This window comes from Nelumbo nucifera, chromosome 5 (genome assembly GCF_055504915.1).
Source record: "Nelumbo nucifera cultivar China Antique chromosome 5, China Antique-T2T, whole genome shotgun sequence".
NCBI classification, from domain to species: domain Eukaryota; kingdom Viridiplantae; phylum Streptophyta; class Magnoliopsida; order Proteales; family Nelumbonaceae; genus Nelumbo; species Nelumbo nucifera.
In genome coordinates this window covers 65,010,898-65,023,958 of record NC_142653.1, presented here as the reverse complement: position 1 = coordinate 65,023,958, position 13,061 = coordinate 65,010,898, and the positions used below count along the sequence as shown (strand labels likewise).

The 13,061-nt window shown below is 41.1% G+C and overlaps 1 protein-coding gene across 8 annotated transcripts in view; it reads left to right on the top strand.

Annotated features, from left to right (window-relative positions):
• Window positions 1-12,123, top strand: part of LOC104587840 (D-isomer specific 2-hydroxyacid dehydrogenase family protein) — a 52,378-nt gene extending 40,255 nt beyond the window's left edge. For 7 of the 8 annotated variants that reach the window (XM_010245580.3, XM_088887901.1, XM_019196070.2 and 4 more), the window contains one exon: window positions 11,116-11,342. In XM_010245580.3, the coding sequence (XP_010243882.1) occupies window positions 11,116-11,184 (69 nt within the window). In that variant the 3' untranslated portion in view covers window positions 11,185-11,342. Of the gene's footprint in view, window positions 1-11,115; window positions 11,343-11,656 lie in introns of those variants that run through there. The other variant, XM_088887902.1, reaches the window with a different exon arrangement.
• Window positions 12,124-13,061: the final 938 nt, after the last annotated feature.

Sequence of the window (13,061 nt, the reverse complement as noted above, 5' to 3'; positions counted from 1 at the left end):
TCCATGAAAGACCTTGGAGAAGCCTCCTATATACTGGGTATTCGACTCTATAGAGATAGATCAAAGTGGATAATAGGATTATCCCAATCTGATTACATTGACAAAATAATCAAAAGATACAACATGGAAAACTCCAAGAAAGGAAATGTTCCTTTCAGGCATGACTCTCTCCAAGAAGATGTCTCCCAAGACTTCTGAGGAGATTGATGGCATGAAAGATGTTCTCTATGCATCTGCCGTAGGGAGCATCATGTATGCCATGCTGTGCACTCGTCCTGACATTGCTCAAGGAGTGAGTGTAGTAAGCAGATTTCAGGCCAACCCAGGGCAGGAGCATTGGATTGCTGTGAAAAACATACTTAAGTACCTTCGAAGGACAAAAGAGTTTTGTCTAGTATTCGTCGGTAGCTCACTGCAGATCCAAGGGTATACAGATGCCGATTTCCAGTCGGATCCAAATGATAGAAAGTCTACATTTGGATATGTTTTCACGATAGGATCGTGTGCTGTTTGCTGGAAAAGCAGCAAACAGGGGTCCACTGCAGACTCCACGACCGAGGTCGAGTACATTGCCGCAAGTGAGGCTGCCAAAGAAGCCGTGTGGATGAAGAAGTTCGTTCACGAGTTGGGAGTAGTTCCGTCCAACACATCACCCATCCCATTGTTGTGTGACAATAATGGAGCCATTGCTCAGGCTAAGGAGCCACGAGCCCACTCGAAGTCGAAGCACATCGAGAGGAAGTACCACGTATTGCGGGAGATTGTTGGTAGAGGGGACGTCCTGATTCAGAAGGTAGCGCCAACGGAAAATGTAGCAGACCCATTGACGAAGCCACTATCACAGAAAGTGTTTGAGAAACACGTGGAAAGCATGGGACTCCGGCTAGTACCTGATTGGACCTAAGTGCAAGTGGGAGCTGTTAGACAGTTTTGTATGCCCTTAGCATCAATCAAAATGATGTATTTTATGAGTTTATTGTAAATGAATTAAAGTTCATATTTGAATCATGTCCCCTTGGTATGTTTCTGTGTAATACCCTTAAATTGGACAGTTATTGAGACTCGTGTTAGTTTAGAATGTTCACAGCCAGTGGGTCGGTCTAGGGAGACCTATCCTGACAAGGCTGAGACTGTGGTGCCACCAAGTCGGTTGGGGTGGCCTGTCTCAGCTGCCAGGGTGAGACCCTAGGCACATACAGTGTAGGATTAATTGAATATATGAACTGGACCAGATTTCCAGTATTGCCCTGGACCTTGGAGATTGATGGGCAAAACTGGAAAGTTGCACCCGACCCCTAGACTCGATTATGATACTGCACTAGGTGTCAGATTGGGCTGTTTTTGATGTACCATTCAGTGAGACCCTTAGCGAGGGTCAAAATCTGGGTATGTTGGGACAGTCCGAGAATTCATCTAAGTGGGTGATCATAGTGACAGGATCAGCCCCTTTGTCGGACAAAGGTAATGATCGGGGATGCACTCACTGATGGAAACCAAGATTGCCGACATCCGATTTCAACCATTGAGATTTGTTTTGCAAAGTATATTTTATGAGATATAAAAGTATATATATTATGGTTTCTAAAAGGTTTGCAAAAGGTTTTAATTCCTGGGATCCATATAAGTAGAGAGTGCAACATTGTTTCTTGCAGCCGAGAGAGAGGCCCTCTCTTGTCGGGCAGTGTATGATCATTATGGGCTGAGAGGTTAAGTGTAAGACCATTGAGGATAATACCTGATGGGCTAATCTTGCATCTGCCCACAGTCCCTAGGTGTTACAAGGTGGCTTGACCGAGGGACCACTTAGGGTAAGTGTTGGGCCCATAGAGCCCATTTGATGGGTTTCAGGGGGTGCACTGTCCATAATAGTGTATTCGGCCAGGCCTTGTAACAAAGGCTGGGCTGAACCCATGTGGCTGATGTGTAGATCAATGTTTGGGTCCCACACCATACAAGGAAGCCCAACTGGGCAGCAGTTAGGAAGGTTAAGTGAGCACATAAGCTTAATGGGCCTAAAGCCCATTTCGAACTGGGCTATTTTATTAGTTAATAATGGGGCGAATTCTGAGATGGATTAGCAGATAGGATAGGGTCTTGACCCTATCCACTCATAGAGTCCAGATCTGAATGTGATTCAGATCTAGAAACCTCGTAATGAGATTAGGAGAAAGCTAATCTAATCTGCAGATAAGATAAGGGTTTATCCCTATCACCTAAAAGGGGACTTATCCAAATATGATTTGGATAAGCAGCTCCTAATTGGATTAGGAGCTGATCTTTTAGGTTAACAAAAGGAGGGGGCGGCAGCCTTTAATACACACAATCAGATTTTTTCTTCAGTGCTGAAATCACAAGAAGAGAGAATTCTGCACCCTGCGAATACTCTCTTGCCGCCTCCCTGTTCTTGCTGCCCTGTTTGCCAGTTCGATCTCCAGTTGTGGGAGAAGTCAAGATTCGATCTTGACATTAGTTCTTTGAGAAAGAATTGATAGGAAGCTGTGCTTATGTGCCATCCTGCTGATTCTTGCGAAGGACAGAGTTCTTGGAGAAGAACACTGCTGATTCTGCTCCATCCTGCATTGCGCCATCTTCAGTGGGAGTAGTCTTTGGATCCTTCCTTGGGCGTGAACACCTTCGTTGGGAGATATACTATTTCTCCGTATCAGGTATAATCCTCTCCTCCTTTTGATTCGGATCTGGTTCAGTTTATGGTTCAAGAATGACCCTTGGAAATATGATTTTCTAAAATAGGGAATGCGATTCCCAGTTGAAGGGAGAGAAAAATTTTTGAAATTCGCCCCTTTATTCCGCAATCTTTGGGCGTGCATATGATGGATCTCTCATCCCTTCAGTCACGTGGGGCGGGGGAGGCTAAGAGGGGTAGTAGACGAAAACTTTCGTCTATCTTCTTCCAGGAAAGGGTTGGCCGAACTGAATGAGTCAAAAAACACAAACAAAAAGAGGAAAGCACCCTTAATGTTGGACCTATCGACTGGACATTGACGAGTCGGCTTTTAGTGTAGTTGGTCGCCCAAACCCATGCTACATTAGAGACAAAATAGAAGAAAGAGAGGAGGAAGACCAAGGGTGGATAAGTTGCAGCTCGAAGAGTGATGTAGAAGGGAGTTCAGAAGAGATTGCAAGTATTGATAGTTTGGAAGAGGGACTCCATGAAGGTCAAAACAGAGAGACATTAAACTTGGAGCATCTTTTTCTTGGAGATACGGTGGGAGTACAAAAGAAAAACTTGGAGGTTCTAGTGAACACAAATAGGGTGGTCCAAAGCCCAAAAACGGACAAGCCTTTACCAAGTTTTAGCGTCGTGCAAGCAGCTGAAAAGGAGATAGCTTAAGCTAACCCAGAACTGAACAAGGGTACATTACAGAGAGGTGAACAATTGGGTAAGGGAGGTCTTTGTGTAGACCATTTGATGGGGAATAGTTCCCTCCAAACCGAGGAGATAGAAAGCTCCAGCTGTTATTTATAGTGATTGAAAACCATCCACCCTCATTTGCTCCTTTCTTACAACCCTCAGTCAAAATCAGGTAACTTTGTCAACTCTCAATTCTATCAATTCAGTTTTTGCTACTGATGAGTATTTCGTGTCCCTTGTTCCAAATTCCCTTCCTAACCAAGAGTTAGAGGTCTATGGACAGGAAGCCACAATGAGGATACTAGGGGAGAAAGTAGTGGGAATAACATGCAAGGATAAAAGGATCTGGGGAATCATTGAGAGAATAATGAGTGAATTATAGAGGAATGAATTGCAAAGGGAGGGTACAAATGGGGCAGAAAGGGTTCCTGTGAAGGGAAGGGAGATTCATCATATGGATGGCCGAACCATGCAGGGTGGCTGGGCAAAAGTTCAAAAATTTCTTTCTCCCTTACGGGAATTCTATTGATTTAGAAAAACTACATTTTTCAAGGTTCGTTCTTGAAACAAACCAGACCAAATCTGTAACCAAGACTAGGGAGATGAATACTTGATACGAAATTCACGCAAAAAGCTCCTCTCAACGCAGGTGTTCACGCCCAAAGAGGGTACCAAATCCTTCCTCCACTGAAGATGACACAGCTTAGGGTGAGGCAAGATCAGCAAGTGGATTCTTTAGAAAGAACCCCAATTCTTCAGCAAGAATTGTGTAGGGTAGTGAGCACAGCTTCAAGATTGTTTCTTCCACCAAGAAACAATATCAAGATCCAATCTTGATCACTCCAAGAGGTGGAGATCGAACAGGGTAGGGTGGCAAGAGTAGAGAGAGAGAACTGGAAGCAAAAAGCAGTCAAACTATAGATGTTTATTTTAGTTCGCTCTCCTCCTTTATGTAGACCTTAATGAGTCAATCTCCTAATTTGATTAGGAGTTTCTTGATCCAAATCTTTATTTGGATCTGAACTCTTTAAGTGATAAGGATAATCCCTTATCTTATTTGTAGATAAAGATCAACTACTCCTAATCAAATTATAAGTTTCCTGATCCAAACCTCTATTTGGATCTAGACTCTTTAAGTGGATAAGAGTTATCCTCTTATCCTTATCTGCTGATCCATACCTAGATTCGCCCCCTATTTAATTAATCAAATTAACCTAGTTTGAAATGGGCTTTAGGCCCATTAAGGTTTCAGGCTCACTTCCTTTTAATGCTGGCTAGCTTGGCTCTCTTTGTATGGCGTGGATCTTTGATCTCCACATAAGCCACCTGGGTTCAGCCTATCCTTTGTTACAAGGCCTGGCTGAATTCACTGCTGAATACATTGAACCCCTAAGTCCATCAGTATGGGCTCTTAATGGGATCCTATCATTGATCTCCACATAAGCCACATGGGTTCAACCTAGTTTTTGTTACAAGGCCTGGCCGAATTCACTGTTGAATACAGTGAACCCTTGAGTCCATTAGTATGGGCTCTTAATGGGCTCAACATTTACACTAAATGGTCATTGGGTCCAACCATCTTATGAAGGGCCAAGGACTGTGGGTAAATGTGAGATTAGCCCATCTGGTTTATTATCCTTAAATGGTCTTACACTTAACCTCTTAGCCCATAATGATCAAACACTGCCCGACAAGAGAGGACCTCTCCCTCGGTTGCAAGGTATAGTGTTGCACTCTCTATTTACATGGATCCTGTGAATTAAAACCTTTTGCAAACATTTTGTGAAACCATAATATATATGTATGTCTCTATATAAATATGTTTTGTAAAACAAATTTCAACAAGTTTGAAATCAACTGCCGGCAGTTTAGGTTTCCATCAAAGAGAGGGCATTCCCCGATCATTCACTTTGTCCGACAAAGGGGCTGATCCTGTCACTATGATCACCCACTTAGGTGAATTCTCGGACTACCCCAACATACCTAGGTTTTGACCCCCTATAAGGATCTCACTGATTGACATATCAAAGATAGCCCAATCCAACACCTAGTGCAGTACCATAATCGAGTCTAGGGGTCAGGTGTAATATTCCAGTTTTTCCCATCTGTCTCCAAGGTCCAGGGCAATACTAGAATTTGGTCCGGTTCAAAATTTCAAGAAAAACCCACACTACATGTACCTCAGGTCTCACCCTGGTAGCTGAGAGAAGCCACCCCAACCAACTTGGCAGCAAATCAGTGTCAGCCTTGGTAGGATAAATCTAGGGATGGCTTTGAAGATTCTAAACTAACACGAGTCTCATAAGTGTCCAGTTTAAGGGTATTACATAGAAACACACCAATATAACATGAATCAAATATGTGCTTTATTCATTTACAATAAATGTCATAACGTACAACAAGGTGATTGGAGCTAAGGGCATATGCTGTCTAACATCCTGGTGGAGATAATGAAATAAGGAATGAGGAGAGGATTAGGATTGAAGAGATTGGAAAACTAGAAAAAGGAGAAACTTGTAGGGAAGATTCAATAGCAGAGTTTGTGGGAAAGCTGGGGTGTAAACTGAAGAACCCGAATGATTTAAAAGTCTTTCTACAAAAAAAGGAGTATAATAAGATTAAGAAAGAAAATTGAGTGAAGTTGAGAGATTAAAAAGAGATATTGAGGGGTATAAGAAGTTTGGGGTGAGTGGGGACAAAAGGAAAGGGATTAAATAGATTTTGGTGGTGGTAGGGTTGTTTTTACAAAGTAGAAATGAGAATCCTAGGTTGGAATGTGAGGGGGCTGGGTAGTGCTAGGAAGAGAATGGATTTTGATTGCAGATGGGCAAGAAGTGTCTGGAGAGCTAGGGGGATTAAGTAGGCAGCTGCTCTGTCGTGGGGGTCCTCAGGTGGGATTGTGACATTATGGAAAGATGTGCTAATAGGAGTGGAGGAGTTAATAGGTGATCATTCTGTTTCTTTAAAGTTTAGGCGGGTGGAAGATGGTTTTGAATGGGTACTAGCAAATGTTTATGGCCCCAATGGCTATAGGAAGAGAAAGAAATTGTGGGAAGAACTGAGTGATATTAGGGGCCTTTGGGAAGGACCATGGTGTGTGGGAGGGGATTTTAATGTAGTGAGATTCATAGAGGAAACCAACAACTCTAGACAGAGAGTGACTACAAGTATGAGGAAATTCAATTAGTTCATGGATACTTTTGAGCTTAAAGAATTTCCACTCCTAAATGATACCTTCACCTGGTCCAACCTCCAATCAAGTCCAATATGCTCTAAACTTGACATGTTTCTATTTTCTACAGATTGGGAGGAACATTGGGGTAATTTAACATCTAGGGCACTTCCTAGACTTACCTCGAACCACTGACCTATAGTGATGTGTAAGGAGGAAATGAGAGGTGATGGTCTTGCCCCTTTCATGTTTGAAAACAAGTGGTTGATCCATCTGGGCTTCATTGAGAAAATCAGGGAGTGGTGGGAGCATTTTAATCTGCTAGTACAGTGGAAAGGAATGAGGTTCCACAAAAAACTTCAATTCTTAAAATCCCAAATAAAGGAGTGGAACAGGTTGGAGTTTGGGAGAGTGGAGGAAAGGAAACATTTCTTGCTGGAGCAGATAGAGGATTTGGATATGAAGGAAGAAAGGGGATTTTTTGGAGAAGAAGACATGGGGAGGAGATGGAGTTTAAGGAGGCAAATAGAGAACTTATTGCTTAAGGAGGAAATAAGTTGGAGACAGAAATCTAGGTGTAAATGGTTAAAGGAGGGGATAGAAACACTAGATTTTTCCATTCACTGGCAAATGTTTGGAGAAAGAATAACTTCATCTCAAAATTGGAAGTTGAAGGAGCAGTCATATCCCATCTAATAGAAATATCAGAGGCCTTTGTAAGTCATTTCAAATCTATTTTCAGAAGACCTTTAAATGAAAGGATTTGGTTGGAGGGTTTGGATTGGCCGACTCTAAGTACAGAAAACAAAGTGTGGTTAGAAAAGAGATTTGAGCTGGAGGAGATAAAGGGAGCAGTATTTTCAATGGATAGAACAAAAGCTCCAAGTCTAGATGGTTTCACAATGGCTTTTTATCAGGATTGTTGGGATATTGTGGAGAAGGATCATGGCTCAGTGTTCGAGGAGTTCCACAGAAGGGGAATAAGTAACTCGGGTTTGAATTTCACATTCATTGCTTTGGTACCAAAGAACAAAGAGGCATCACAACCAAGGGACTTTAGACCTATTAGTCTGGTGAACATTTTGTATAAAATAATTGCATAAGTGTTGTCTCTAAGGTAAAGAAGGTTCTTCCTACCATTATTGCACCTAACCAAGGTGCTTTTGTGAAGGGAAGACAGATTACCGATCAAATCTTGATTGTAAATGAGAGTCTGGAGAGCTTTAGGAAATCCAAGAAGAAAGGAGTGGTTTGCAAACTGGACTTGGAGAAGGCTTATGACATGGTTGATTGGTCTTTCCTGTTGGAGGTGTTGAAAAGTTTTGGATTTGGAAACAGGTGGTGTAAATGGATTTGGGGTTGTGATAGGAGTTGCCACTATTCTATTTTGGTGAATGAAACTATGGTGGACAAGGAAATCCACTTTCCCCTTTTCTTTTCACTATGATTGTTGATGTCCTTGAGTGATTGATCCATAGAGCAGACTCGAGGAATTTAATAAAAGGTTGGAGAGTAGGAAGGGAGGAGGTACCACTTACACATTCGTAGTTTGCAGATGACACAATCTTGTTTTGTGACGGTGGGGACATAAAATTGGCAATACAATTCTTTGAGTAGGTGTCTAATCTCAAGGTGAACTTGGATAAAAGCAGTATGGTGGGTGTGAATTTGAAGGAGAGGGAGCTAAGTGAATATGCAGGCGTGTTAGGTTGTGCAACCTTGGATTGGCCTATGATTTACTTAGGCCTCCCCTTGGGGGATAATCCTAAGAAGGAAAGCTTTCGGAACCCGGTGGTGGAGAGATTTGAAAAATGACTTGCTTCTTGGAGAAAAAATTATCTTTTCTTGGGGGGAAAATCACTTTGATTAGATTTACCCTAGCTAACCTACCTGTTTACTTCCTGTTAGTGTTTAAGATCCCCACAAAAGTTTCTAACATTTTGGAAAAATTAATGAGGGATTTCTTGTGGGAGCCTGGAGAGGAAAAGAGGGATCATATGGTGAGTTGGGAGGTGGTAACTAGATGTAAAAAGCTAGGAGGTCTTGGGATTGGGAATATTAGGAAAAAGAACATGGCATTGTTGGGGAAATGGTTATGGAGGTTTCCATTGGAAAGAGAAATTGTGGACAAAGATTGTAGCTAGCATACCTGGGTTGGAAGACAATGGTTGGGAACTTGGAATTTTGGCAAGGGCTACAGTTGCCTCTCCTTGGAAAGCCATTCATGATTTGCTTCCAGTTTTCTCCCCTTGGATCAGGTATGGTCTTAATTTGATGGACCAATTTCCCTCTTTGTATGCTTTATCAGATTTGAAAAATGAATCCATATCATCCTTGCTAAGCCTTTCAGACTCTCCTTTTGGTTTTGGGTGGAACCTAGGTCTGAGAAGGGTAATTAGGGATACAGACTTGGGCTACATCATGTCTTTGTTAGTCATCATTGAAAATGTTTTCTTGGACACTAATAAGGAGGACACCAGATTTTGGATTCCTTCCTTAGGTATTTTCTCTTGCGCTTCGTTTTTTGAAACATTAGCTCAGCCTTTTGATCCTATTGGGTTGTCCTTCCCGGTTAAGGAAATTTGGAGTAAGCCCATTCCTCCTCGGGTAGTTTTTGTTGGGAAACTTTTTTGGAAAGAATTAACACAAATAACCTACTTCAGAAAAAGAGACCCAACTCTTGTTTACTTCTTAATAGGTGTACTCTCTGTAAAGCTAATGGGGAAACTGGTTACCACCTTATGGTTATTTGCTCGGTTGCTAAAACAGTATGGGAGTGGGCTTTTTCCCTCTTTGGGAGTATTTGGATTCTCCCTTGGAGCGTCGAAAGCTTGTTCTCTTCTTTTTCCATATGGCCGAAGAAGAGAGGGAAGATTATGTGGAGAAGAATTAGGGCAGCAGTGTGTTGGTCCCTATGGGAAGAAAGAAACTTACGAATATTTTCAGACAAGGAAAGAACCCTAGAAAACTTATTAGATCTAATACTTTTAAGGGTGTTCCACTGGCTGAAAACTATGGAGCTGTGCCAAGAAACCTTTAAAAGGAAGGAAGAATCTGATGCTGCGAAGATAAATCTATCTTCTGAGGATTGAGTGATCCTCTCTTGTACCTAGGTACGTGTTTTTTGGAGGTCTAGATGACCTGAAACTGCTAAGTTCCCTTGCACTTTGGATCGTGTGGTCCTATTTTATTTACCTAGTCAACTGGGCGGTGGTGTAGGTCAAAATGACCTATAACTATAAGACAGTGGTCGGCTACCTTGACTGAACTGTAACTGTGGCTGTGACTGAACTGTAGAATTGGGGACTGAACTGTAATGTGGCTGAACCTTGACTGAACTGTGGCTGAACTGAATTAGGTTTGAACTTTGACTGAACTGGGGGCTGAACTGAATTATAGTTTGAACTTCGACTGAACTGGGGACTGAACTGACTGAACTGAAATTGAACAGTGGCTGAACTGTAAACTGAATTGTGACTGAACTGGGGACTGTGCTGACTGAACTGAAATTGAACAGTGTCTGAACTGTAACCTTTTCTGAACAGACCTGATCTGGAAACCTAAATCTTATAATATGTTTTCTGAAGATTCTATTCTGTCTAATGGGTCCCCAAGTCAAGGTGGAGTGAGTGGGGGATTTGACACGAGTTTTCTTTCCTTTTTCTATTTTTAATAGATTAATTACATGAGGCATTTCTCACCAACTTGAGGCCGAAAGCTGTGGGGTGCATACCTCGCTGAACTTGAGGCCTTGGCCTGAGACCTTGTAGAGAAAACTGTTAAGTTCAGGCATTTGGACTTTGCATTGCCTTGAGGCATACACATCAATGCCTCGTCTCATTGCCTTTTAAAACCATGGTTCTAGGTGTATTTCTGTGAAGATGAAAGGTGATAAAGACCTATGCTGGTCAATTCTATACGAGGACATTTGGAGATGGTTTGGTAAAAACTAAAATTGCTGAAATGAGAGTTTCAACTTTTGATGCAAAAGGAGAAATTTATCTAGATTCTCAACCTTTCTTGAATGAACGTTGTTAAAGTAAGAATCACTATGTTTTTGATGGTTGACATATATGCTAAAGTTTGTAGTGAAAGATTGAAAAGAAGGGAATCATTCTAGGGTTTGTAGGAATCCCTCACTAAGCATATTTGTATAAAAGTTCACTGCAGTATAACATCCATGCTTTGAGAACAATGAACATATGTAGACTCTCTAGTATCAGCCAAAATTAGAATTATGCCACTTGTAAACTTTAGCCCGAAGAAAATTCACTCCTTATCCACTTTACCTAGGATTCTGTAACTTCAATTATGATTCAATAAGGACTATTTGGTCAGACCCCATAAAATTTATAAAATAACCAAAATACTCTTATTATGTAGTAATGCAAGATCGAATAAAAAATTAAAAAGGTTTTCAAATTTTATTCTGGCTCCTGCATCAGTAACCATCTTGGAATGTGGAACCCAATACAGTTAGTGATTTGTTTGGACGAAACCCCCCAGAATCGACAAGCAATAGTGGGTTCCAGCCACTTCCTTTGTAATTCTCTCAATTTGGTGTTTGCAGGTGATTGGTGATGTTGCCCTTCAACTGCACGCTGGGAAACCATTGACAGGAATCGATGCTGTCAATTGAAAAAGAAAAAAAAAATTCTACAAGGTCTGTTGCATGAAGAAAATTTGCTTAATTATCCATTCATATTAAGACATACTATTTGGACTGCACTGAGCTTAAATGAATTTTGTATTACAATTTACAAGCTGATATTTGACGAAAAATCTCGTTTCTGATGATGTTCACGTGCCTGATGGGTTTTCCAAGGCTCCTAGCTCAAGATGAGTAAGAAACTTAGACTACACTGATTGAAGGAGTATAAGAACATGACTGTCTACGTTCAACAGGCTTTTGTCCACGAAGCATTCCTTGCATGACAAGTTAGTCCATAATAACTCCATGCAACGATTGCACTGCCGAAAGGCATGGGCATAATGGTTTAACTGTTCTTGATGGTAGAGGTTGTCATACGTGGATGGTGGCCAGAGTTCTCTCAAATTTTATTGACAACTCCCCTTGTTAATTTGATTATATTGATACTTGAACTGTGTAGGAGGTGAGTCTGCAACAGGGCCTTGTGAAGAATCCCACATCAACTTGGGCATATGGAAAGTTGGGGGAAGATAAAAATGTCGCTGCATAGGACTTTACCAAGCATGGATCAAAGAAGCCACATTAGTATTACTGCCACAGCTTGAGGAAGCATTGCAAGATCCACTAGAACCATTGGACCACAGAAGACGAAGAACAACAAAATGTAGTTCATGGAGTAGAAGCAAGACCACATGTTCCATCCACTACAAAGCTGTTTCTAGGCATCAAAAGCCCAGACTACACCAATAGCACCGGTAGGACAAACACCACCTTTTTCACTAGATCTTGATTTCATCACCCCAGTAGAAAGTCATCCAGTGCTAGGACCATTCAAGATTCGTAGAAAGTCATTCAATGTTAGGATTATTTAAGGATTATTTTTCAGCTTCTATGAAAAGGCTTGGCCGAATTTATTGCTAAACGTAATGAATCCCTGAGCACATCACTATGGGCTCAACATTTACACTTAAATAATCATTGAATCCAATAATCCTATGAAGACCCAAGGATAATGGACTTAAATAAGATAAAACTCATAAGGTAATTAACCCTTAATGGTCACTTACACTTAACCTCTCGGCTAATAATGATCAAACACTGTCCAACAGAGAACCTCTCCCCTGACTGCAAGGTGTAGTGTCACATTCTCTACTTTGAATGATCATGAGAATTAAAACCTTTTGCAAATATTTTTCATAAAAACATTATAGGGGTTATGTATAATTTTTTAGTTTTGTCCATTAATCTCCAAGGTCCAGGGCATAACTGGAAAGTGGTTTGGGTTCAGCGTTACAACCAAACACACACTATATGTGCTTCGGGTGTAACCTTATCAGTTGAGACAACTTGTCCTAACTTCTTTGGCAGTAGATCAGTGTCAGCATTGGGTCTAACCCTAGCATCTGAGACAAGTTACCCCAAATTCTTTGGCAGCACATCAGTGACAGTCTTAGTAGGATAAACTCCCAAAATCTATCTAACAGCTGAGAACATTTTAAACTAACACGAGTCTCGTAAGTGTTCAGTTTAAGGGGTAAATTCACAAAAATATACCAATGTCAACATGAAACCATAATGTACTTTTATTCATTTACTATCTATATATTAATCGGATTGGAGCTATGGGCATGCACTATCTAACAACTCCCATTTGTAATTAGGTCTAATTGGGTACAAGCCTTAGTCTCATATTGTCCATGTGTTTTTCAAACATTTTCTGTGTCACTAGCATAGTCAATGGGTATGCCACATTATCCATTGATGCTACTTTCTAAATTTGAATGTCCCCTTTACCAATAATCTTCCATAAATTTAGTGTTGTCACACAATAGTGGAATGGGTGACATGATAGGATTTCAAATTAT